The 27,830-nt window shown below is 36.9% G+C and overlaps 2 protein-coding genes across 2 annotated transcripts in view; both read right to left on the bottom strand.

Moving 5' to 3' along the window:
- The window catches only part of LOC101526661 (phospholipid-transporting ATPase ABCA3-like), a 69,731-nt gene extending 60,670 nt beyond the window's left edge, over positions 1–9,061 (bottom strand). Inside the window, exons 1-5 of the mRNA XM_058680722.1 lie at positions 8,958–9,061; positions 8,436–8,523; positions 7,876–8,128; positions 6,122–6,249; positions 3,938–4,079 (exon numbers count right to left, since the gene is read on the bottom strand). Of these exons, the coding sequence (XP_058536705.1) occupies positions 3,938–4,079; positions 6,122–6,249; positions 7,876–8,128; positions 8,436–8,495 (583 nt within the window). The 5' untranslated portion in view covers positions 8,496–8,523; positions 8,958–9,061. The remainder of the gene's footprint in view (positions 1–3,937; positions 4,080–6,121; positions 6,250–7,875; positions 8,129–8,435; positions 8,524–8,957) is intronic.
- Positions 9,062–11,997: 2,936 nt separating this feature from the next.
- LOC101526410 (phospholipid-transporting ATPase ABCA3-like) overlaps positions 11,998–27,830 on the bottom strand; it is a 60,041-nt gene continuing 44,208 nt past the window's right edge. The window contains exons 22-31 of the mRNA XM_058681090.1: positions 24,638–24,854; positions 22,288–22,455; positions 18,305–18,483; positions 17,122–17,247; positions 16,670–16,864; positions 15,051–15,238; positions 14,225–14,395; positions 13,648–13,829; positions 12,622–12,695; positions 11,998–12,265 (exon numbers count right to left, since the gene is read on the bottom strand). Of these exons, the coding sequence (XP_058537073.1) occupies positions 12,125–12,265; positions 12,622–12,695; positions 13,648–13,829; positions 14,225–14,395; positions 15,051–15,238; positions 16,670–16,864; positions 17,122–17,247; positions 18,305–18,483; positions 22,288–22,455; positions 24,638–24,854 (1,641 nt within the window). The 3' untranslated portion in view covers positions 11,998–12,124. The remainder of the gene's footprint in view (positions 12,266–12,621; positions 12,696–13,647; positions 13,830–14,224; positions 14,396–15,050; positions 15,239–16,669; positions 16,865–17,121; positions 17,248–18,304; positions 18,484–22,287; positions 22,456–24,637; positions 24,855–27,830) is intronic.

Raw genomic sequence — 27,830 nt, 5'->3', positions numbered from 1 at the left:
GAGGACCTTAGCCACTAGGCCACGCTGCCGAGCCCCAGCACATGCTTAACTAAAAGGAAACACAGAAGTCTCTTAGGAACTATGTTGTCATTGCATACTCCATGGGCACTTGATGAACTCCACTAGAGAAAAGAAATTATTTGGAAGCAAACAAACCGACATAAAAACATTAAAACATCTGAGACAGCCAAAACATCCAACAGACGCTCAATGGACTATTGGAGTTACCCTTTCCATGTTGGCTTCCTTATATGAGAGAGAATATATGGTATTTATTCTTTTGTGACTGACTCATTTCGCTGAGCATAATGGTTTCTAGTTGGGACCACCTGGTTTTAAATAGAATAATATCGTTCTTCTTGACAGATGAATAAACCATTTTTTTACCTATATAAAATTTTCACCTTTTTGTGTGTGAAGAGAACCAATTATTAACAGCACAAACAATAACCAACACAAAAGACAGTGCTTCTACTTCATAATTCTGACTGAAAAATTGAAGAAGAGTAAACTTACATGTAGAAGATAAAAATCTGATCTATAAAAGTATAGAAAAATAGTTACCAGAGTCTAGGAAGGCTACAGGAAGCAAAGCAGCAGAAAGGATAGTTGATGAGCGTAAGGATGCAGTGGGTGGGAAGAACAATTTCTAAAATAGAGTAGCATAGTAGCTTAATTATGGCTGATTAAAGCTAACTGTATACTTCAAAATCTCCAACAGAGAAGGTTTTGAATATTCACAGCTCAAACAGATGATATATTTTTAACAGAATGGATTACAGTACACATTATATACATGTACTGAAATGTACCTTGTGTCCCATAATTAGGATACTTTATGTCAATTAGAATATAAAATATTTTAAAAGTAGCAAATAAACAGGGAGTCTGGGGAGTGAGCCAGCTGATGAAGGATTTCTCTGCTTCTCAAATAAAATGAAAATGTGGAAAGTTAACGTCATGCAATCTGTAACACTCTGTCTTGTATGTGTTTGTGATTTTATTCCCCCTGCCTGGAAAATTCATCCAGTTAACCCATACCAGTTTTTACCAGGTTCAAATTAAATACCTGCTTTATCAACAGAATTCGTAAAGGCTATTTTTAAATGATTGTCCAAAAGGTTCACCTATTTTCTTACTGATTATTACTGTGGTTTAATTTTTAAATTTGTATTAGAATGCGCATAACTTTTCTGTTCTGTTGAGCATTTTCACAGTATGTATCTCCACTCTTGAATAAAAGATGGACTCTTAATAAAACTGTTACATATATCTTTTTCAAAAAAAAAAGACTTATGTATTTTTATTGGAAAGTCAGATACACAGAGAGGAGAAGAGACAGAGAAGAAGATCTTCTGTTTGATGATTCACTCCCCAAGAGGCCACAATGGTTGGAGCTGAGCCAATCCAAAGCCAGGAGACAGGAGCCTCTTCTGGGTCTCCAACGCGGGTGCAGGGTCCCAAGGCTTTGGGCTGTCTTCGACTACTTTCCCAGGTCACAAGCGGGAGCTGAATGGGAAGCGGGCCTGCCAGGATTAGAACTGGTGCCCGTATGGGATCCCGGTGCATTCAAGGCAAGGACTTTAGCTGCTAGGCTATCGCGCCGAGCCCTGTTAAATATATCTTGACAACAGAATGAAGGACTTTCTATCATTGTCTATACTTACAATGTCACGATACACTTAAATGGAAGAATGATGGTTTTTTGACTGTTGTTGAAGGATTATACTATTGTTATGATATAGGGGAAAAAAGTGGGAAGGGGAAGCGAGGGTGGAAGGTGAAATCCCTGAATTTAAGGATTTGTATCATGAAGAAATTTTTTTGTTATATTTTTATTTTGAATTTTTGAATTTTGTGGTACAATTTTGTATAGACTGGGATTTCCCCCCCGACTCCCACCCCGGACAGATTTCCCTCATGTTGCTACAATAGTATAGTCCTTCATAAGGGGTCATAATTCCATCAGTCTCTTATTTAAGTGTGCCCCGATATTGCTGGTACAGATGGTGTCAGACAGTCCAGCATCCCACTGTCTACACATTTCCAACAGTTTTATTGGGAGCCCATCTTTTATTTGCAAGCAGGGATACATGTTGCATTGTACCCCCACATCTGGATGTGGCAGACCCCAGTACTCCATCAAATACATTTCTATAAATGAGAAGCCATGAAACAAGGCCAACAACTGGTATGAATTAGAACAACAAACACAACAACAACAAATTGCAGCACCATGAGAAAACAACACATGGGTGACAAAAAGGGAACACAAAAGTCTCTTGGGAAAAATGATGCCACCATGTAATCTATGAGCCAGTGATGAATTCAACAAGAGAAACGAAAGTATTTGGAATAAATGAAACTGAAATCAACAACATCAAAACACATGGGATGCAGCTAAAAAAAAAAAAAACCCAAGTATGGATCGGGTTATTGGTTACACTTTCCATGATGGTTTCCTTTCATGAAGAAATTAAAAAAAAAAAGATACATTTTATGAATTGGCAAATCTGCATGGCAGATAATTAAATATGCAAAGTAAAAAACTGAATTAAAAATTACCAAGACAATTTTGTCTGGCCCAGAACCTTGTTCCTGCCAGCAGGGTGGGTACTAGATTCATGAGTCCCTGGGGCAGGGAGTTCAGTGGGGCCCTGGGTTCATGTGCCTGCTGGGTCAGTGGGTGCCGGGTCCATTAGCTCCTGGGGGTTGGGAGTCCAGTGGAGCTTGGGTCACCTAGCCCAGCTCTTTGTGCCTGTGGCACGGTGGATGCCAGGTCCATGAGCCTTGGGAATCAGGGTCCGGTGGGGTCTGAGTCATCTGACCTGGGTCCTTGTGTCTGCTTGCATGGTAGGTGCCTGGTCCATAAGCTCCAAGTGTGGGGGTGGGAGGTCTGTTGGGGCCCAGGCTGCCTCACCCAGGACTTTGGGCCTGCCTGCATGATGGGTCCTGGGTCAGCGGACTGCTGGGCCCAGGTTGCCTGGCCCAGGTCCTTGGGCCTGTGAATAGGAACTGATCCTCCTCAGTGGAAAAGATGAAGCAGTGAATGGCAGGCCTAGATACACATGGAGGATATGGCAGGATATGGTCTGTAGAGGTCATCTGGTACCATAGCAGAGGAAGGAGAACAGAATAAATTGGACAACGATCCCAGCCCAACGACAGCAGCACATAACTGGGTGAATGGAGACTCTAAAGTGGACCATGTCAGCCAATGGACGTTGAAACTGTTTCCTCATCCTTGGATCAGTGAGATTGACAACATTTCAGAATTATCACAATCATACGGACAAAACCCTCAGAGCATGGGTTATATCGGGACCATGGGTTGACATTGGGAGGCTGTTCCCCATCCCCAGGTATAGGGGTGGTTGGGAGGTTGGGTATGGCTTCTCCTCTTATTTCCCCTCTCCCCCCAGAAACAGGAAGAACAAATAGAAAATTTGGAAACAATGATTACACCCATTTTACCCTAACCCTTAATCCTTCCAACCATGATCAACTTGGTAAAAATCATCTAAAATAAAATCATCTATAAGTTAAAAAACATTACCAAGACAATTTAAAACCTTTTACATATTGTCAAGAGAAATATGTATAGGTACAGATAGGCAAGAAATGTCAATAAATGTAAATTTACATATTTGGAAAGCAAATTACTCAACTACAATTATAAAAAGATAGGTACATTGTTATAAGAACCAAAATTGAACAAAATACAATGTTTATAGCACAGTTTGGCATAACTAGAGCTGAACATTTATCTTGACAGAAAAAAAAATTTCAATTGAAAAGCTCATCACCAATTAGGAACAGACATCTTTTCTCATTTGTTAAATAAATTCTGTAATGGGTGCACACACACCCCCAAGTCTGTGTTCTAGTACACAATTGTGATAAAAAAAAAAAATTCAGTGTTTAAGGATTTGCTTACCAGGACTTCCTCCGTCAGACTGAGATGGGTTCCTGGGTCCTACAGAGGGACGATTAGGAAAGAGAAAGCCTGTTTTCCATCCTATCCTGTCTGGCCACCAAAGAGTCCTCTGTACCCTAGCAAAACGCAGATGATATTTTACCTAGAAGTAGCAACAGGAAACAAGCTATGTTTAAATAAAAACAAAACTGAAAAGCAAATGTTGAAAACATGAAAAGTTAAAAACAAATGGGCAACCATGTGATGTGGAACACAAGACTTATCTGATGTCAAAATGATTCTGAGTGTCTAAGAATGACAACTCTGAACCATAACATAGATTAGTATGTTCCAGTTGAACCTGATTTGAATTTCACTCCAAAGGCAGATAATACACATAACAAGATATGACACACATATAAGGAAAGAGTTTTAATGTAAGGCAAGTCTTAGAAATTCGCTATCAGCGCAGTTTCAGGTTTGGAGATTCTGATTCAAAGACAGCACCTTGAACACTAAGTCCTCTGCCAGGCAGTAACACTTAGTCCCCCCCATGGCAGAAGGTAAAGGATAGCAGTGCAAAGAGACAAAAGGGGACAAACTCGCTCTTTTATACCAGTATTAATCTCACTGGCGGATGGAGCTCACAAGCCTTAATTATTCTTCAAAAGTCCCCTCCATTAATACTCTCAGAACAGCAATTAAGTTTCAACATAAATCTTGTAGACAACATTCAAAGCATACCAGGAATTTATTCTGCTTCAAGGAACATGTATGTACTAAACACCTCCAAGAATATGAAGAAAACATGTGCAACTTTGTAAATTTATCTGTGGTGGAAATACATCTGAATTAATTTAATTGCTTCCAGGGAGAAGACTGGAAAATTATGACATGTCTACATAAGAATGTATTATTATCTGTTCATTGTATTGCCAGAAAACAAACACCATATCCCGCAACTAAAAGGGCAAGAGAATTCTAAGTGGGCAAGTAGACAGAAACAACAAGAAGCGGTCATCAGACCTAGGATGAAGGTAACAGAAGCAAGAAGTGGGAATTAATAAAAAGTATAAACTGACTGGAAATACTCTGAGGGACTGACACTCAGAAATTTAATGGGGGGGCGTCAGCAAGGTAGGACTTGGTTTCTTTTTGGTTTTAAAAAATATTTATTTATTTAAATGGCAGAGTTATACACACACACTCAGACAGGGAGAGATAGAAGAGAGAGAATGGAAGAATGGGGGTAAAGGGAGGAAGGAAAGTAGAGGAAGGCAGGAAGGGAGGGAAGAGAGAAAATTTTTATCACCTGGTTCATTCCACAAATTGCTGCAAGGCTAGGCGGAAGCCAGGAGCTTCATCCATGTCCCTAACTTGAGTGTTCAGGATTCACACTTGAACCATTTTCTGCTGCTTTCCTAGGCACATTAGTAGGGAGTTGGATTGAAAGTGGAGCAACTGGGACTTGAGCTGGCACCCATGTGGGATATTGGTGTTCCAGAAGGCAGTTTCATCTGTTAGACCATGATGCAAACCCCAGAACTTGGTTTCTAAGGTTGACAGAGAGGTACTCTGAGACATGGACTCAGACCTCCAAGTAGGAACAACAGTTTCTTGGGACTTGTATCTTTGATAGGATGTGATAAGAACGATTTTTTAAAATTTGTATTTTTCATGATAGAGTTCCATAACCTTAGGGATTTCCCCTTCCACCCTCCATATTTCTCCTTCCCCAATTGTCAACTGTTCCCCCCCCTTTTGGGAAAATAAATAATATTTGGCAAGTGCTGGTCAATTTGAAGATCTTTAAAAAGATTATACATAGCAACACTCAAAGATAATGAAAAGAATATATATATATAGACAATCACATAAAATCAGGGACGCAATGCATAATGTTAATGAGAAATTTAGTAAAAAGAATACTGAAAAAAAACAGAAATATTGGAAATGGAGAACTCAATGAATCAAATAAAAACATAGTTCAAAGTCTTAAGAATAGGTAATAACAAGTAGAAAAATCTGAAATTGGAGGCTGGTTTTTGAGACATTCAAGCCAAGGCTTCCTCTAAACCTCAGGAAGGAAGGAAAGAAAGACGGAAGGAAGGAAAGAGGGAGAGAGAGGGAGGGACTGAAAGAAGGAGGAGGGGGAAGGGAGAAAGGAAGGAGGAAGAAAAATAAAGATAGCTAAGATGTTCTTACCTGAAGTGGTAGAGAATCATCTTTACTTTTGAAGTCATGGTCAAAAACAATGGCAGCTAGTGCATAGTGAGATGAATAATCATATTGAATGTACTTCTCAAACTCAGTTTCTGAAGAAAAGCCCCGAACTATAGAGAAAAAAGTCTACTTCCATAAAAATATTTAACAATACATCTTTTTGAGAAGTTGGATACTACTTCACATGAACAAAATGCTATCTAAATATTATAATTTTTTTTGTTGTTGGCACATCAGGTTAAGCTGCTGCTTAGAATGCCTGCAACCCATATCAGAAAGGTCAGTTTGAGTTCCTGTAAAAATTATAATTTTTAATGTTTCTCAGATATTGGCAACATGACTAACTAATGGATATTTGACACACAAAGCAATGTAAGCCATCCAATGAAAGACATAAAACACAATGGGAAAATACTTCACACCCAGTGAGACAAATGCATATATTTTTAATGTTGAAAGAAAATATTTCTTAACCCAGAGTTCTATATTCAGTAAAAATATTACTCAGAATGAAACTCAAAAACATTCTCAGGTGATGGCAAACAAAGAGGATTCACTAACAACAAACCTACTGTGATAAATTGTAAAAGGAAGATTTTCAGTAAGACAAAAATCCTGACCTTCAGGAAAAAGGAGTTAAGATCTTTAAGTATTTTCCTCTTTCTTGGTTCTTTAAAACCAATTTAAGCAATAGCCATGGTAAAGATTTTAACTTTTTAAGTTATTTAAAATATTTTTGTGAATTATTAAATGTTCCCGGTGAAGTTCTCAATTTTTTTTTTTTACTTTTTAAAAAATTGTATAATACAGTTCCATAGGCTCTGGGTGTTTCCCTCTCCTCTCCCCAAAGCCCCTTCCTCCATTGATTTCCCCTATATTATTACAACAGTATAGTCCTTCATAAACAGTCTTCAGTCAGTCATACTGCCATTTAAGTGTATTCTGACATTGTAGCTATGAACAATGGCAGAGAGTCCAGCATCCTATTGTCAAGATATATTTAATAGTTTCATTGCAAGTCAATCATTGATTTGGAAGTAGAGATGCCTACTGCACTGTATCTTCACATCTGGACATGACAGTCTCAGAAGCTTTCAATTTTTTAGATAAGAAAATTACAACATAAATAGAAAAATGTAAATTTGCCCATTATGATAAGGATTCAACATTACAATAAAGTAGTAAAACACTGGATATGAATAAACTCAAGAACAACCAATTGTTGTTTATTTTAGCATTATATACTAAAAGTCCTAGCTTTGTCTTTTTTTAACCTCTATAGATCATGATATTGATGTAATATCTAAGGATTATCATAAGTTGCAAAGATTTTATCTTATAATCTTTCCTAAATGATTTTAAAATCTTCTTACATTTAGATCCGTGAGTCACTGTGAGGTTTTTTTTTTTTTTTTTGCCTAAAAATTAAAGTTTTCATTGCTTTAGCTATTGGCGTCCAATTGTGCCAGCAATGTTTGTGGAAAAAATTATGTTCTCAATGAATTCTTTCATACTGTTGCACACATTTATTTTGGCATGTTAATGTAGGCTTATTTCTGGCTTAGCTATTCTTTTCCATTAATATGTGTCTATACCTCTACTGTCTGAATTACTATTCTTGTATGTACATCCTAAAAAGGAGGAAAGCAGTTTCTCCAACTTTATTTTTCACCAACATCATTTGATTAAATGACTCTAAAATCAGTAATTTCTTATAGAAATCTTTAACGACTAACCTCTTATACTGATGTTGAGATTCCTCTTCACATTCTCAGTGATTTCTTTTACTACACTAATATTAGAAGGTACATAAACCAATTCCCAGTTTTTTGAATTTTTAATGAAGGCAGGCAAAGTACTGATGGGTTGTGAAGTGTAATTGTATGGTCCTTTAGTCTTTGCATCAGTAAGTGCACGGAATACCAGAAGCATTGCTGCAAATACCAATCCTGAGACGATTTCCAAAATCAATGTTGTCCAATGCCTCCTCTAAAAGAGGAACAAAGGGGTGGTGACAGTCAATAGAATACATTAGATGCAAATGGACAGTTCTCTTTTATTGAACTTTCATTTTACTCTATGTCAGCGCTGCCTGGTCTGTGTCGTTACCTCTGCTAGACATCACATTATTGAATCACTTAGTTTTACAGATTTGTAAGAACTGTCTACAGCTCTAGAGTAATTTTGCTAAAGCACACATGTGTGTGATCAGCTGCACACACACACACACACACACATACATACAGAAATGGAACAAATGGATAATTATGTCTACTCCATGGCTGCACTCACATACCTTTATGGTAAAATTTTTCCAGAGGAGTACCGCAAATTGGTTGAGCGTCAACAATTTCATTCTTCCACTGAATGGAGAAATTCTTCTCCTAAGATGGAGAAAAATCATTCTTTGAAATGCAAAGTTACTAATCATCTGAACATCAAGTAAATATTAGGGCTGTTTCTTTTTCTTACTCTTCTCCTTAACCAGTCTCAAACATTGATAGCAAAAAAGTTTATGTAATTAAAATAAAGAAAACTGTATAGGTCTTTTTCCTTCATTTAATACCCAGTGAAGTTCTACTATGTATAAATTTTGGGAAACAGGGAAACAGAAAAATCAGCATCGATAAGATGTGGTTCCATTTGTCCAGGTAAAGTTGGCACAAAGCCAAAGAGATTTGATTTTTTACACAACTTTCATTAAAATAGTTGATAGTATATACAATAAACATATCACCATCACGGCAAACCATAGCAGCCCAATCCCTTACTCAGCACAATTCCTTACCCAACACAACCCTTACTCAGCACTTCCTACCTTCTTCCGCCACCTGGTGACACCGAGTGACTGCGGGCCCGGCAAGTGGCCTCGGGTGTTTTCGGTTCTGCAAGGTGAGATGTGTATTCTGTACAACTGCATGCCAGTCCTGTTACAGGAAAGGACCACGTTATGGCGAAAAAAAAAGCAAATTTTTATTTTCTACTAAAATGATTTCTTTCCTTTTCCGGGGTTGCGCGCACTTTTCAAATTTTGCTAATTCAATGAGAGACTTCGGGGATGGCGGGTCCTTCACAGTCCTCATCCTCTCATCCTTTTTTGGGGGGAGCATGTCGGGCCACTCAGGGAACCTTCTGTTTATCTCGCTGTGTGACCAACCTCCCCCTTGGAGGTGGCCGCCCTGCCTCCAGGATTCCCATTTTATAAATGAGGAGGGTCGGCACCCGGAGCGCCTGCTCGTCTCCGGAGGGCGTCCTGGGGACCTGCAGGACCCCGGAGACCAGGGCGGCCACCGTAAGGCGCCTCAGGCAGGAGGAGGAAGAGCAGGGGGGACAGCCTGGGCACTCACCGCTCAGGCGTCGCAACCGCCACGACCGCCGCCGCTGAGGGGAGCCAGCCTGGAGCGCGCGAGGCCGCCTCTCAACGCTCCTCACAACCGCCCCACCGCGCAGGCGCCCCGCGGGCCTGGGCCCGGCGCGAGCAACTGGAGGGAGCCGTGTCGGGGCTGCGTGAGTGGGAAGGAGCCAGAGGTACCACCTTAATCTCCCCTCTACCTGCTGCTGCTTATCAGCCTCGGTGCTGACTTCCGAGTTTCAAGCTGTTTACTTTTTTTATGGCACATTTGCGTAAGCTCGATAAAAATCGCTTATTTTTGCAGCAGGATTTTTTTTCTTTTTCATTTCTTTTTCTTTTTTCCAGCAATGGTGGTTATACTGCCTAGGTTCTGCATGCATGAGATTTTGTATTTTTGGACAGGCTCAGATGCCTTTTAAGGCGCTGGGAATTCTCTAGGAAACTGTAATAGCCCTTGGGGAAATCGGTCCGATACCTTCTCCGTACATTTGTTTTAGGGGGCGTTCTGACCTTTTGGTTTAGTAGAGTGTCACTGTCTAGGAAACCCCGAGAAGATAAAGTGTCTTGCAGCTACTTGAGGTGAAACTTGAAGGGGAGTTGCTGGGTTGGCTTCCTAGCCCGAAGAGGCTGCTCCCTCCCTGTGCAAACAGCCCAGACAAAAACTTGCTCTCCCACACTCTTGCAATCAAACAAAAGAAAAACAAGCAAATAACCCTCCCACCCCCAGACCCTTCCGCATATAAAAACCCCTGCTTGGCACTAGCTTGCAAGCCCCTGTGTTCTCTTTGAGGCTGCTGGACAATTCCTTTGCTTTGCATAAATAAAGTGTGGCTCCTGATCCGTTGAGGTCTCTCTTTTCTGATTAGTTTTCCTGACAGGCCTGACTACCCCGAAGGATCTGCAGTCAATGTACCTGCCAGATCTGCTGTTTGTAAACTTACCAATGCCTTATTCACCAATGTGGTCTTCCACATAGCATTGCTTCTGCATAAGGAACTCAATTCAAAGCGGAAGATGTGCTTGTGGGCTTCACTGGGCTTAGAATGTTCACCACCACCCAAAAGCAACTAGTTTTATAGAATGGTCAACTAGAGAGAAATACTTTGAAGGACTGCAGATGAGTTTCTGTAGAAACTTCCACATGTTTCTGAAGCAGTCTCCTATGGCTATTTCTGCCACAGTCAGGACTCATTTGGTCCAGAAGTGGCTGGGTGGAAGTGGCAGTGAACTGACTCACAAGCAAATGTCTTTCTATCCTTGCAACTTTATGTTCTTCTAACCTTTAGCACTCAGCTACAGAATCAGAGACACTTTCACTAAGCGACATTTAATTGAACTGGACCTGGCCACCTGGCCACTTTGGACTCATTATGCCCTTCAATCAATAGGCAAAGAAGGGAGTTACTGTGCTCATTGGAGTGACTGATCCTGACTGCCAAGGGGAAACTGGACTACTACTCCAAAGTGAAACTAAAGAAGAAAATATCTGAATTATAGAAGATACCTTAGAACATCTTTTTGTATTAGAATGCCTTATGACTAAAGTCAATGGAAAAATACAATAATCCTATCCAGGAAGGACTGCTTTTTACTTACCTGGTAAAGACCCATAATTAAATGAGGTGTTAGCTGAGACAAAGGGAATACAGAATAGCTGATGAAAAACAATAGATATAAATACCACATACAAGCAATTCATAAGGCTTTTTAAATATGTAATTTTATAGTTGGCCACATACAATTAACAATCTGAAAATGGGGTTGGTGCAATGGTTTAACTGGCTGATCCTTCATTTCTAAGCACCGTAATCCCATATGGTCACTGGTACGTGTCCTGGCTGCTCCACTTCCCATCCAGCTCCCTGCTTGTGGCCTGGGAAAGCAGTCAAGGATGGCCCAAAGCCTTGGGACCCTGCATTCACCTGGAAGACCCAGAGGAAACTCCTGGCTCCTGGCTTAGGATTGGTTCAGCTCTGGCAGATGCAGCCACTTGTGGAGTGAAACAGAGAATGGAAGATCTCTCTCTCCTTCTCTCTGTAAATCTCCCTTTCTGGAGCTGAGCCAATCCAAAGTCAGAAGGCAGGATTTAGTCACTGAGTCATCACGTGGAGCCCTGAAAATAAATATTTAAAAAGAAATCTGAAAATGTTGAATAAGCCATCCCCAAATACAGCAACTTTATAATCTAATTCTATAAGAAACATCTTAATTGTTTCCTCATCCGCCCACAAATCCTGGATATGTGCTTAAATTTCTCATGTTGTTTATGGTTACTCTATATGATTAGACATGCATCAGAAAATCTCCACTTCCTACTATAATTCATTTCTCCTTTATTAGAAACTAGAGTAAGCAAGTGAAATGCTACTTTTAAACATTTTTTTTTTCTGTGTACTTCTAAATGTTCTTGGTACAAACATCCTCTTACAATTAAATTATAAGATTTATTTTGGGACTAGTGTGGCCACATTTCACTCATCTAAATCTGAAAAGAAAGGAACAAAGATTTTTGTTCGTGAAAATATTTATTAAATGAATATATTTATACCAAGCTATACAAACAAGAAAATGTCTCTCTATGTAGTCAGGTGTAGTTTAAGAAAGCTAAAAGTGTCACTGACTGCAACTGTATATCATGGCTTCTTTTTTGGAGCATAAGCATCTACGTCTTCTGGATTAGCAAAGGTGAGAAAGACTTGTTCCAGGGTGATCTGGCTGATAGAATAATCTTCTAAATCCAATTCCTTTTTGGCGTTCTCCAAAATGCCAAACATCTTTAGGAAGAACAAAAGGACAGTGAATTGGGATCTGATCACCTTCCTGGACCCTTATCGAGATTGAGTTTTTCCTTCACTTCTCCCAACTTCTGTCAAGTTGATGATGGAGGGCAAGAAGTATAGAAAGGGGAAGTGAGAAGGCAGAACTGGGTAAGTGGGAAGCCAAGAGGAGTTTTCCATCCTCATTCCCTTTTGGACCTGGAATCATGCTGCATTTTGCTTGAAAAGTAACCCAAAGGTTTTACTCCCCCCACAATACCAGGATCTCACTTCAAATTCCTGAATCCCAATAGTTTCTCATCATTAGTACTGTTTTAACCGATTATGTCATAAGGCATAGTTTCTACCATCACCTTTCCCCAGCTTCTGTCCTTGCTGGGAATGTAGTAGTTAAGGATCTTTTGATTATGGTGCTTCAAGATACTACCTAAGGACGGAAAACAAAACAGGTGAATAATCTTACAGACTCCATTTATAATTGTTGAAATATTGCTGCAAGCACTTAATTACATACAATGGAGGAGTGAACAGATGGGGTTAGTACAAAGTGGATATGATTTCCCAAACCCCCTACCTTTTTGACGTACATGACATAATTAATGCTTCTGGTTTATTCATGATGAGCTACATTGAGTATGCAGAGTTTATAGCAATTATGTCAACAAACATGTCAACTTACATAGTCAATGCAAAAAAATCCCAATTTTATAAATTTTATTGCTATAATACTTTATTTCTAAACATCAGGTTATAAAATATGAATTGGGAGAATTTTCTTTCTGGTTGTGTGTGTGTGAATACAGCATTTGAAAGAGGTGAGACTGGCACAAATTTGCATTATTATGCTAAAGAGTATGCACTCTTTCAATTATGTGAAAGAGTAAGTCACATAATATGAATCACTGATGGGATTAAAGATAAGAAGGTGGTTTTGTTTCTAATTTAAAGAAAAAAATGCATGGCTATAATTATGTATAGATTTTCTTAGTATTAATCATAATGCATGTACTGTGTTCTTGTTTATGCAAAGCTCTTTTTATTTGAAATAGGTGCATTTCAGAGCATAATTAAGTATTCCAAACAAGCACTAATGAAATCACCCCATCTAGGGCAAGCATTAGTAATCCACTCACTCACACATGTAATTTCCCAATCTCTGCATCCCCAAATCAACACCTACATCAACATGATAGGCATTTCATTTTTTGACTGATCTGTTCAAATTGGCATAACATTTAAATGTATTTATTCCGTACAACATATTGTTTAAAAGATCACTATTAACTTATTGTAAAGCAGTACTGAAGATCCAAGTTCTAAAGATGGTGAGAACAACAAATACAATACATCTCTAACAAAGTTAGCACAACCTTATTTACCTGGAAATGTGGTTTTGATAAAATTTTTCACATTTTCCAACGCATCATCACTGTTGATCTTGATCTTCACGATGTAAACATTGCCGAACTTGTTCTTGAGATGTTGAGGGCTGCCCAGGCACATGAACCTCCCCTTTACCATGATGCCTAGCCTGGTACACAGAGCATCACATTCTTCCATACTTGCAAAATAGGAGAAGAGAACAATATAAGACTACAAAGTTCTGTTTGGGAGGACATGGTATAGATCAATCGAGCTAGAACTTGGTGATTTTCCTTTCAATCAGGAGCTGTACGTTTAGTGATAAACAGCGTAAGTTTAGTGCTAATGTTTAGTGATAAACAGCATAAGTGAAACATTTCCATGAACTTCATTTTTGCTTCCTACTCTTGATTTAAAAAAAAAAAAAAACTCACAGAGGATTCTTGGCAGCTTTATTCATCATGATTAACACATGAATAACAATTCCTTGCATTCAAGCAAGTTCATTGGTGCAAATTCTTGGGCTCAAATATTTCCCTCTTATAGTCACTATAGCTCCTGCCAAACTCGGGTATGCCTCTCCAAGAGCTATACCTGTGTGAGGTGATGACAATAGCTTTTCCATGATCCCGTGTCTTGGTCACTGCATTCCAGAGCAGGCGTCGGGCTACTGGGTCCATGCCGGCTGATGGCTCATCCAGGAAGACGACTGAGGATCTTCCCATTATGGCGATAGCAGTACTCAGCCTGCGTTTGTTTCCTCCACTTCACAGCCAAAGACAAACAGAAAGCGGGAGAAGAGGAGGCTCTACAGATCAGTTATTTAAAAAGAAACAGCACAAATAACTTAAATGCTCAGAGTCTCAGCAAACAGGTTGTACATCCACAATGCCAGCAGATAGGAGGACGAAGAACATTTTTGTATATACACCCGTGTACATGCATGCTCCAAGTGTTTGCGCGAGTATACACACACACACACACACACATTTTAACTGAAAATATAGAAGAATAATTTTATTTGTCACATTTTGGCAACATTATCAGAGCTTACATTTTTTATGTTGTTATGACTTCTCAGATACATAAACCTAAAGGGCACACATTCCTCTTTATTTGGAGAAAAAGAACCATAGCAATGCAATATAAAAGGGTGCTCCCCTTTGAGATTCAGAGGCTAAAATTAAAATAGAAATAGATTTTTAAGTTTCATCTCAACAAAGGGAAAGATATTGAACCACATTTGTCTGTTTATTACTGAACTCTGAAAGAAGATTGCTATATGGTTTCATAATTAGTAAATTATGTGACAGAGGAGCTTAGGTAGAACTGTGTGCACTTATTTCAAACATCAAGAATGTCAGGAAACACCTTATCATTAACAACAACAACAAAAAGAGCAGCAAGCTCAATGACTCACCTAAAGGTACTGATAATCTTGTTAGCAAGAGGCTCCAGTTCCATTGAATTCAAATATTGGTTCACATACAGATGAATATGGGACTCAGAGACTCCCCAAACTCTGGCATACATTATCAGTATTTCTTCAGCAGTCATATATTCCAGCAAGGCATCAAATTGAGGACAATAGCCAATTCTTGACCTCACCTAATTCCAAGAATTGCCTTACATAAAGACCCAAGTCATCCATCACACTGAACATCTACAGATGGCATGGAAGAACCTGCAGCCAGGTCTCAACTGGATGAAAGACTTAAGCATATAAACTAAAGCTTTAAACTCTTAGAGGAAAAAAATAGGTAGAGACCTTCATGGCACTGGGTTTAATGATAAGTTTGTGAGTATGACTTTAAAGAACAGGCAACATAAAATTAGGTAAATTGGGCTTAATCAAGTTAAAGATCATTGTGTATCAAAGGATATTGTAAAAAGCAACCCACAAAATTGATAAAAATAATAAATCATGAGATATATGAAGGGACTAATATCTGAAATATATGAAGAAGTTCTTCAACTCAACTCAACTCAACAAAAACCCAAAGTGTGCAAAAGACTTCAACAGGCATTTTTCCAAAGAAGATACAAATGACGAATAAACATAGGAAAATGCCTGGCATCATTAACAATTAGGGAAATGTCAATTAATACTACATTGGGATATCATCACAGGTGTTCTAGGATACATACTATTAAAAAGGAAAGTAAAAATTATTGGTGATAAACGAAGAAATTGCAACTCTTGTGTACTGTTGACTGGAATGGGAAATGGTGTAGCTGATACAGAATACAGCGTGGAAGTTTCTCCAAAAAAATAATAGAATTACTACAGATTCTGCAATTACATACTCAAAATGATTGAAATCAGACTCAGATGTTTGCATGTCATTCTGACAGCAGTATTAGATGCCATAAAGGGTGAAAACAACCTAAATGTTCACTAACAGATGAATTAATATATTATTAATGTTCATACTAATATATATTGCTTAAATCTAAGCTAACTAAAATTCTTGAAGGCATTAACATAGATGGAATACACTAGACACAAGGATAAATATTTTAAAATTCTACTATATGAGGTACCTAATATATAGTTAAATTCATAGAGATGAATTAGAATAGTGGTTAGCAAAGCGGGAAGGTTTAGACTAGGGAGTTCCTATTTAATTGGTACAGGTTTTAGTTTGATGTAATGAAAAGGTTTAGGAGATAGTGGGAACAGATGCGTAACAATGTCAATGTACTTAATGCAAATAAATTGTATTAGGCATTGTAGAAATGCTTAAAATGGTAAATGTTATGTCAAGTATTTTACAACAATAAACATCAATCTAAACATTTTAAAAGGCCTGAATAAATGGAAGATAGAACTACTTGTCACCTGAAATATGAGAGATGTTTCAAAATGGCAAACTTGAAGAAACTTTCAACTATTTCTCACCTCAGATAACACTGATGGCATCTACAGTATCAATAACAAAACTTACATGAACTCCCATCTATTAACCCTAGACATTAGTGTTACCTACATTCTTGAGTCATTATGCTTCTCAAATATCATACTATAATAAATCTTACCTTTAGGATATTTTTGTTGATGCTAACACCATCAATCAACACATCCCCAGAGGTAGCACTTTCCTCTCCAGTCAAAATTTCGAAGGTGGTAGTTTTTCCAGCTCCGTTGAATCCAAGCAAGCCGAAGCACTCTCTCTTTTGGATTGCAACAGAGATGTTTCTCACAGCCAAGACGGATGTATAACTAAAGTATATCTAAAAAATTCATAAAAGATAATGAAGAATGTTTACAGGTCAAAATACCACTAGTATCTCAGTATCCTAAGGATCATCACTTCAGGCAGCTTCTTAAGAACACCTCTGCTCAATTGAAAGGATACAAATAGTTTGAAGGAAATAGGTATGCATAAGTATATACCTATTCAGAGATGGGTAGGTAGACCAGTAGGCACCAAAGTTATGTTCTTAAGTAGGAATGAAAACAGCATATGTTGGTCACTAAATGACATTACCTTTGTGAGTTCTTTAATAAGAACCATGGAATTCAGAAACCTTTCAGGATGCTCTAATATTGCAGTTCTCTCATTCTGTACATCCTCATCTTCAGATTTTCCAGATAGTTCATTGGTCACTATATTCTGTATTTTCAAGACAAGAATCATGGAGGTGGATACTCTTCAGGCAAATGCTCTAGACTGAGTGGCTTTGTAAGAGCTAAACTGAGGGATAATATCAGAGATACAAAAATAGAAGGTTTGAATAATTTCCAGGAGACTGTAATGTTAAGAGGGGCAGTTTGTAATCCGTGACAACATGGATACCTACATAAATTAACACTAGGAAACATTGTGTTACATCATGAACATTACGTTAAGTAAAGTAAGTCAAGCACAGAAAGAAAAATACCACAAGATCTTGCTTATGTGTGGAATCTATACAAGTCAAACTCACAGAAGTAGAGGATGGAATGAATTTTTAAAATTGCTGAAAGAGATTTTAAATGTTTTTACCACAAAAAAACTTGCCTTTTACAAGTAAATGGATGCAATTGGAAACCATTATACTTACTGAAATAAGCCAGGCCCCAAAGAGCAAACTTGCATGCTCTTTGATCCATGACAACTAACATACACAGCACCAAAAGACATAATCTTTGTTAATCAGATTAGCATACTGGGAACTAACTGTTGTTTCTAGCCTGCACCAATACTCCTAATAGCAGGATCTCCATTTTAATTTTACCTTATTTTGTTCTTTCTCCTCTGCTTGCTATGTCATGACTTATTTATATATCTGAAAGTTAGACCTGTTACTGTGAAGTGAAATGAATAGCTATTGTAATATTTTGGAAAAAATAAGGAATATGTATATATATATGTGTGTGTGTATATATGACAGAGAGGCATCTCTATGGTTCTAATTTGTATCATGAAAAATGTGAAATTACTCATTTTATATAAAAAAGCTTAACAAGTAAAAGGTAAGAAAGACCTTAAAATATCATAAGAACAAGAGGCAATATAATTGAGAATCAAGTTGATCTAATCATTACAAATGTAAACATATATCAAAATATGACATTGTATACCTATGAATATATATAATAATCATAAATCATAAACATGCAATAATCAGGATTTGGCTTTTCAGGTTTAATCTGCAATTCTCTTAGTGCTCTTCTTAAATTGTACTCACCTTCTTGAGTATCTTATAGATTCTAAAGAAAACTTGTTGATTGAGAAATGCTCTTACTCTCCAACAAGTAGTCTCGCAAAGTAAAAGCAGGAGAAGTAAAATTAAGCCTGTAATTCCCATAATAATAAAATACTTTCCAAGCATACCCTTTTCCAAAGAATAAATATTCTTTTCAGTGTCTGAAAAGACAGGGAGAGAAAGAGGGCAAGGAGACAAGGAGAACTTAATGTTATTGTACACTGATAATAGAGACTTTCATATAACCTTAAAACCCAGTGTCCCTTACTAACCACACACATTAATGTGCCCAACATCAGAATTAATAAAATGGCAATACATTAAGTAAAGTATCTAACTTAATCATATTTCCTAGTTTTAAAAATATTGTGTTCCATAATCCAATCGAGGATGCCACATTTAGTAGTTGTGTCTCTTTAGATTCATTTTGGCTGGTAATGTCTCATATTTTCCTTTTTTTTAAAAGTCACTGACATTTTTTGAGAACTGGTATTTTGTAGAATTTAAATTAGGAGTTCTTTAACTGTATTGTTCATTTTATTTTTCATGAATCAGCTGGGGTTATGGATTTTTGGAAGGAAGGCCATAAAAGTGCTGTTTTTGTCACATCAAAGAAAAAAAGGATATATACTAACCACATGAATTATCATTGTTGAGGTGATCTGCATCACTTAGTTTTTTTTCTCTGCTGTGAATTTCTTAATCCTCTTCCCCATTTTATCATGCAAATTATAAATTTCAATTATAGGTAAATATAATATCAGTTAAATAAATTATTCCTTTGACACTTACATCAAAATATACTGACAAATTTTTTGATACTTGGGTTTATAATATAATACTGTATTTTTTGCTCAACTGTGCCAGTTTAGGCACCTGTATTCTTTTTATGAATCATATGTTGTTCTTATAGTTCATACATAAAATATAATTGAATTTTATGGTTATATTTAATTGAATAGCCACATTTAATAAAAATCTAGTAATTAATAGAGTCATTAGATATCTGGGTAGACCATCTAACCTAGCTGTTTTTTCACTTCTCACACTTTAGAACTGTAGTAATACCAAATATTACTTCATACATATAAATGCTAAGTATAATATCATAATGGAATGAATCGCTCCCCAAAATTAAAAGTGTGAAAATAGTTGGCAAATACTTATGTATATCTTCCCATTTCTGTCATCCCGAGGTAGCTACTGTGATGAACTGTGTTCTGCATTCCCACTCAATTGACATATACAAGTGAATTATTTTATGCATATTTAAATAAACAACATTAAAATTTAAACTTTATAAAATAGTATCATACCCTATGTCACCTTTGGGAACTTGTTTTCTCTTAAAGAAAAATCTACTTTAAAAAAAAAACTATCTTTTTCTGAACTTTTTTTTCTAAAGATTTATTTATTTTACTTGAGTGAGTTACAGAGGATAGAGTTCCATCTGTTGGTTCATGTCCCAAATGGCAGTAAGAGCCAGAGCTGAGCCAGCACAAAGTCAGGAGATCTTTTGGGGGTGTTTCTCATGTGGGAATTGGTGCAAAATATCTTGGGCCATCCTCCACTGCTTTCCCAGGCCACAAGCTGGATTGGAGCTGGAGCAATTGGGACATGTACCCATGCTCACATATATATGATATTTGTCCTTCTGGGATTGGCTTGTTTCACTGAACATAATGGTGGTTAGTTGGGATCATTTTGTTGCAAATAAAGAATTTCTTTCTTTTTTAATGGCTGAGTAGTATACCATGAAGTAGATGTATTACAGTTTATTTTTCCATTCCTCTTTTGACGGGCATCTGGGTTGTTTCCATGTTTTCAATACTTCAGATTGTACTGCTACAAATATAGGGTTGTAGGTCCCTTTTCTCCTATGCAGATTTCATTTTCTTTGGATATATCCCCAAAATTGGGATGGCTGGTTCATTAGGTAGATTAATTTTTAGTTGTCATAGCACTAGTGCTCCATACTTTCATTTATGCAAGATAAAGATACTACACAGATCAACAAAGATAATACACAGAATCAACAAAACACTCAAGAAATTGACAAAATCAATCAAGAAAGAATAGATGATAAGCAATATTAGGAATATCATGAATGAAAACTGGGATGTAACTATAAATCTTACAGAGGTTAAAATATCAGATCATAAACAAATTTACTCCAGTAGATCTGACATTTATATGAAATAAAACAAAATGAGTACTAATTCCTTCCTCAAATTATTAGTATATACTGAAATAATTTTACATTTATAAGAAACAATCAACAATTAAAAACTTTCCTAAATGAATATTTCCATGTGGGAAATCCAGGTGAACCCCCTGGCTTTGGTTTTGCCCAGTTCTGATCTTTGCAACCATGTGGGGAATAAATCAGCAGACGGAAGATCCTTTTTCTCTTTCTCTCTTTCTGTAACTCTGACGTCAAATAAATATATAAATCTTTAAATATTTTATGTAAATCCCAATAAAAATTTAGGCTGTAGTGTGTCTGTGTGTAGCATGGATTCTCAAATGTACCCCAAATTATCAAGTATTAAGATGCAGCCAAGTTCCAATTTCAAAACTTACTATAAAACTACATCATTCAAGATGGAGGTGGTAATGCAGGAAGGACAAATGTTTTCATTAATGTAATAACTGAGAGTCTAGTAATCAATTCAGATTTCTATGACCAACTAATTTTGGCAAGAGTGCCAAGTCAATTCAGTGACAGAAAGTCTAACGAATGGTGCTCAAACAACTGGATAGCCACTGTGAAATAATCAAACTTGAATCCTGTATTATACCATATACAAACATCGAAAGATGCTGTAACAGCTAAAATTATAAGCAAACCAAAACAAGAACTAAAAAAAGGGAGAGAGAGAGAGAGAGAAAGAAAACAAGGACTAGGCTTCAACAAAAGTGAAAACAATGACACTCAACATCACCAGAGGAGTAATATAAATCAAAACCACGAGATGCAGAATCTACCTGGAGGATTATACTAAAAACAAAACACACACACACACACACACACACACACACACACACACACACACACAGGAAAACAGCAAGGGTTGGGAAGGATTTGGAGAAATTGGTACTCTCAAACATTGCTGCATAAAAATAGCCCCAGGCCCACCACAATGGCTCGGCAGCTAAATCCTTGCCTTGTACTTGCCAGGATCCCATATGGTTGCTGATTTGTCTTGGCTGCTCTACTTCCCATCCAACTCCCTGTTTGTGGCCTAGGGAAAATAGGAGAGGATGGCTCAATGCACCCACATGGGAGAACCGGAAGAAGCTCCAGGCTCCTGGCTTTGCATTGGCCCAGCTCCGACTGCTGTGGCCACTTGGGATGTGAGCCAGCGGACAGATCTTTCTCTTTGTTTCTCCTTCTGTCTGTAAAACTGCCTTTCCAATAAATAAATAAATAAATAAATAAATAAATAAATAAATAAATAAATAAATAAAATAACCTCAGCTCCCCTGGAGGCTCAATCATATCCTAACTCCTCACATCACTATATTAATATTTCTTTCATTTTTTCTCCACTTCAACATATCCCCTAAATTTTACTGTCTATACAGTTTATACTTTTCTCACTATTACCTCTTAAAATCATTGACTATTACACAGGTAGGATCAGGCTTACTAATCATTCCTTTCCTTCTCACTTTACACTATCACAACAAAGATTTCCAGATTAACTAATGAAAGATGAAGTTTTATCACACAGATGCTAAAGCTAAAAGTGCATGTTTGCCCTTTCCTGTTTCTTACGCCGTGTTCTTCCTGTTCTTCTCATTTCTCTTCATTGTGCTGCTCTTTATCATCCACATCACTACTTGCTACCTTGAACTGAACATGTTTCCTAAAACTCTCTACTTTGGAAGAAAGGCAGTTCTTTTGGATGTTTCCTGGTCTGCCCTTGAAAGCGATTTCTGTGAGGCTCAGACATACTTACTTTCTTTACTACAATCAAGTATGGTAGAAGGAGTCTTTTGAGAGAGGCACAGTATCTTCAATCTGTAGATTCTGGTATATTCTCCTATGCACTTGGCAAGGTTGTAACTGGGAAATAAATGGAATGACTCGCGTAGCAGCTTTTTGGTGTTGTTTGACAATCTTCCCACTTTAAAAATGATGACAAAATCAGGTTACTTTACAAGAAATGAACTACCTCTAGAACAACAAGCCCTCCCTAACAAACAAGTCCAACTCTAGAAATTAAAAACCAGATGATTATTTTTGAAGGATGTTGATTATTTCCCCCAACAAATTTGTTACAGTTCATAGCTGGTCACACAGCTTGTGTTGATAAATGTAAAATTCTCAAGCATTTTTGGTGAAGTCTAGGTCTTTCATTTGCTTGTGAAAATGATTTTTAACTATTAGTTATTTGAATTCGTGTGTTATATTTCAAATTTTTAGATTTTCTTAAGTAATACTTAGTAAATTGCCTTTTTAAAAGAAATACAGCTACAATTTATTCAAAGTATACACAGTTGTTGGCCTATATTTATCATATCATCCTATGTTTTAATAGTATTTAAACCTTGTGTGTATCTGTAAATACATGTATAATTGCATATACTTTATTTACATTTTTGTTCAGATGTCTATCTCCTTTTTATTGCTAATATTTTACTTATTAGTTTTCCTTTTTCTTTTGATGGACCAGCCATTTTATCAATTTGATGAGTCCTTTCATCTAACTATTATGACCTTATTGAAAATTATTTATTAAGATTTTACTTAGTTAATATTTGCTTTCATTTGTTCATTTGTTCTACTTTGCTTTGTTATTTTTCTGACTTTAGCCATTCTAATGTTAGCAGTGAAGGCTATAAAATTTCCTAAAAATAATTATTTAGCTGAAGAGGTTTTATGTTACTCTTCAGTTGTATCTATTTTCTAATTTCTGTTACGATTTCCTCTTTTGTCCTTTAATGATATGAAAGTACTTTTAAGTTAATTGTGTGTTCTTTTCTCACATATCACTTACTGATTTTTAAACTAATTGAACAATGGTGACAGTATCTCTATATATTATTCTCATGGTCAGTTTTTGAAAGGCTCAATGCATGTTTGAGGCTTTGTGTTCTATATTTGGTTATTAACTGTGAGTTTGTTTCTAGCATTTACTCATTTACCTACTGCTTTAACCATCAATTACAAGAAGATGGGTTAAAATCTCCTGTGATGCTTATTTTACCTCTTATTTCAGACAATTCTAGAAATTCTGACTTTATACTTATAAGTAAATAAGCTTGTGCAATTCTTACAACTCCTTGTTTATGTGAATTTGCTATCTTGTGAACATGTTTATCTAATGCCCTCCACTCTGGGATTAAAAATAGCCACGTCAGTTTTACTTGTGATATGTCCTTTACTATTCTCGAATTTGCTGCATCTTCATTTTTTTAAATAGTACTTCCTTTAAACACTATGAAATGAAAATCTAAAGTTGAGGTGAATCTTTTAGAATGGCAAATCTGTCACTTATCTAAAAAACATGTTTTGTTGCCACTCATTACTGACACATTTGAGTTATTATCACATCACTTATTCATTTTTAAATTTCATCTTTTTCCCTTTTGCATCTTTTGAATATAATTTAGTTTTAAATTCCACTTCTTTTCTTTTGCTTATCTATTGCATTTTTCCAAAATGCAGTGATACTTGAAAAATATTCAGTGGTTATGCTGGACATTTAAACATGCAGATTTCAGTTTTTTCTCTGGCTGCCTAGAGTGTATTTTCTTTATCCTTCATGTTCTAGTTTCATGGTAACTTATCTTGGCAAGGATTAAAACAGAAAAATTCAGTGAACATCCTGAAACTGGGGATTTCTGTCTGAACAATGCTGAAAATGCTCAGCCACTTTCTTTTTTAAAGCACTATTTTCTTTTTCTTTTTCCTTTTCTTTTTCTTCTATTTAAAATTTTTCTTTAATTTTTTTCTTTTATTATTATTTCTTTGTGGGCATATATTTGACTTTCTCACTTCTTCCTGCTAAAATTTCCTAACTCAGGTGCAAAACAATCCTTAAGTCATATGTTGGAACTCTAGGAGGCAGTGGAGACAGAGAAGATGTATCCTGTCAGAGGACCAGGTACACAGGCTCAGTCCTGGCGTTTTAATATGAGGATCCTGGAGTTGACATGACACCTACCACACAAAGTTCACTGACTTACATCAAGTATAGATTTCCACCCCTACACATACAAGTTCTTAGGTATCTGTAAGTCTATTCCTGCTTACTTATTGGCTGCTCTCTTCTTGAGGAAGTTTTGTTCAGCCTTTACACTTACTGTAATCTACCGTGCTGTCTATGAGAACACAAAGAGTGCCTGAAAAGTAGTTGAGCAGGATTAGTTTGATGTAGGCAGAAGCTGCTCCAGTAAACAGGAAGCTCAACACATAGATGGAGGGGATGGCAGACCAGCCAAACAATATGAAGATCAGCATTGTTTCCAGAATGTGGTATTCCGTGATGTAAATATTAAGTCTGTAGTATCTGAATGCAATCTGAAACACAGAGCGCAGAGAGTGGGGCAAGATAACAAGGTGAAGGGCAAGTACAAACAGAAAAACACATCAGAATACTCAGAAAAAGAGACAGTAAATTCCATTTTACATAGTACAAAGGTACTCATTAAATGACATAACCTGCCACTTAAACACACCTTTGAGATGCACCAAGTCAGTTCCACAACTCCAGAGGACATGCTGGTGAGCAAAACCCACCACACTTGATTATCTTGTCTTCTGTATGGAACAGTTTTTTTTTTTAAAGGTTGGATTAGATGAAGATCCACGGCAATAGGCTTATTTTAATTTAATTGCCTCTTTGATGGCCCTATCTTCAAATATAGTTATGCTGTGGCTTACAAGGATTAGGACTTCAACATATCATTGTTGTGGGGATAGAGTTCAATCTGCAACAAGTATCAATAGGGATTGTGAAGATTTCAATACACATGCTTCCTGGTTAAGCTATATACATATTTCCATGGGTACCTGATGGGAAGTGGAAAAACTGGGTCACAGGCTATGCATACATTAATTTCAAAAGATAATGCTAATCTGTTTCCAGAAGCTACTATTGTTCCACATCACTGTCATTATTTTGAAATGCATTTTTATTAAAATTGTTGACTACTATATAATGGTATATCACTATGGTTTACATTTTCACAATCTTTTTTTTTTTTTAATATTTCTTTGGAAACACAGATTTACAGAGAGAAGTAGAGATAGAAAGAATTTCCATCCGCTGGTTCACTCCCCAAGTGGCCACAAGAGGCAGAGCTGAGTTGATCCAAAGTGGGTCTCCCACGTGGGTGCAGGGTCCCAAGGTTTTGGGCCATCCTCTATTGCTTTCCCAAACCACAAGCTCAGTGCATTGCACTGGTCCCACAGGCAAAATAATAATATAGGTCCAGGTGGTCCTCAGACCAAACAGCAGGCAGGTTTTGACAAGATCAGCACCACCAACAGCCCACTTATTTACTAGGCACTGCTCCAACCGGAAGTAGGAGAAAGGTAATACAGGCACGGTGCAGCCACAGCACGGGATCACAGGAGGTGCAGGAACTGGAGCTGCAGACACTGTGGTGGAACCTAACACAAGAATCCAGACCTGAAACTTGCTGGGGGGAGGGGCACAAAAGACTACAAAGAAAGAACCATGCACCAACCAAAATAAGTAAAGTTGAATTATAGACCTTTGGGTGACACAGTATAGGAACCTAAGGAGAAGAATATGCTAACCAGAAGTACAATGACCAAGAGCAAAATGACAGAGGTGCAATGAATATTATTGATGCCTCTCCTGCAAAGGAGAAAAACCCTTTCCCAACCTCAGAGTTAACTGAGGAAGACATGGAGAAAATAGGGGATAAAAAACTTCAAAAACTTGCTATAAAGCTTCTTAGCAACAAGAAGTACATATAGGAATTTAAGGAATTTGTTACCTAGGAAATAGCAACACTGAAACAAAACCAAGCTGAATTGTTAGAAATTAAGGACACAATGGAGCAAATTAAAATTCAGTGGAAAGCTTCAACAATAGAATGATTGAGGCACAAGAAACTCAGAATTGGAAGATATTTCTTTCCACAATGGGGAAACAATCAAAAAGCTTAAAGTGTAGTTGGGTCAAGCCAGAAAATGTACTCAAGAATTAAAAGACACTATTAAAAGGCCAAATAGAAGAGTTATACGAGTTCCAGAGGTGCAGAAAGACAAGCTGGGTTTAAAGATGTATTCTATGAAATAATAAATGAAAACTTTCCTAATATAGAGAAATAATTGGGAAACAATATATAGGAGGGGCACAGAATTTCCACTGGGATTGACCAATAGCGATCTTCACCACCAACAGATGATAACCAAGCTCTCTTCAATTGAACATAAGAAAAAACTCCTCAAATGTGCATGTGAGAAAATCAATTAACATTTAGAGGAGCCCCAATCAGACTCACAGTTGACCTCTCAGAGGAAACTACAGACCAGAAGAGAACAGAATGACATATCTCAGATTCTTCCACAGTAAAGACAATTTCAAAGAATTTCCCTCTTCCAGGCTTGCCATACAAATGTTACTTAAAGATGTTCTCTTGACAGAGAAAAGGACTAGCACCTACCAAAACCAAAAGAAAATGTAGAGAATATCCCAGTAAAATGACAGCAGAAGGCTAAATCAGTGGACAACCCAGAAATGACAGGACCAAATTACCACATATCCATCTTAACCCTGAAAAAAAATGGCTTAAACTCATCAATGAAATGTCATAGATTAGTGGACTGGATAAAAAAAAAAATCTATCCAGTGCCTACAGGAGACACATACCAACAAAGATCAATGGAAATTATACATCATGGATTTTGATGTTTTTGTTTTTAGTTTCATTTCTTCAAAACAGTTTTTTTTGATCACATTAAATTTTTCACTGACTCATAGGTCATACAGTAGCATCATTTTCTCCATGAAGGTTTTTTATGTTCTTTTTAATTTCTTCAGAGACACATCAGTCATTCAGTAGATGATATTTAACTTCATGGCATGGTAAATTTCTATTTTTCTTCTTGTTGTTGATTTTGTTTTGTGGATTTTCAAATAAGGGAATGTATTGTTAACTGTGTAATAGAGACTATTATATCCAGATGTGAGGATGCAATGCAGTATGCATCTCTATTTCCAGATCAAAGATGGACTCCCAATGAAACTGTTAAATATTCTTGACAATAGAATGCTGGACACACTGCCATTGTGCATTTCCACAATGTGAGGACACACTTAAACAGCAGAATCATGGACTAATAACTGCTTATGAAGGACTATACTATTGCAATAATACAGAGGAAATCATTGTGGTGGGGAGATTTGTGGAGGGGGCAAGGGAAATCCCAGAGCCTATGGAACTGTATCATAAAATAAATAAAAATGAGAAAAAATAAAGCTTTAAAAACAAAGCTCTGGCTAAAATTTCCAGGACTATT

The sequence above is a fragment of the Ochotona princeps genome, chromosome 24 (genome assembly GCF_030435755.1).
Source record: "Ochotona princeps isolate mOchPri1 chromosome 24, mOchPri1.hap1, whole genome shotgun sequence".
Classification (NCBI taxonomy): Eukaryota; Metazoa; Chordata; class Mammalia; order Lagomorpha; family Ochotonidae; genus Ochotona; species Ochotona princeps.
This window is presented reverse-complemented; position numbering and strand designations above follow the sequence as displayed.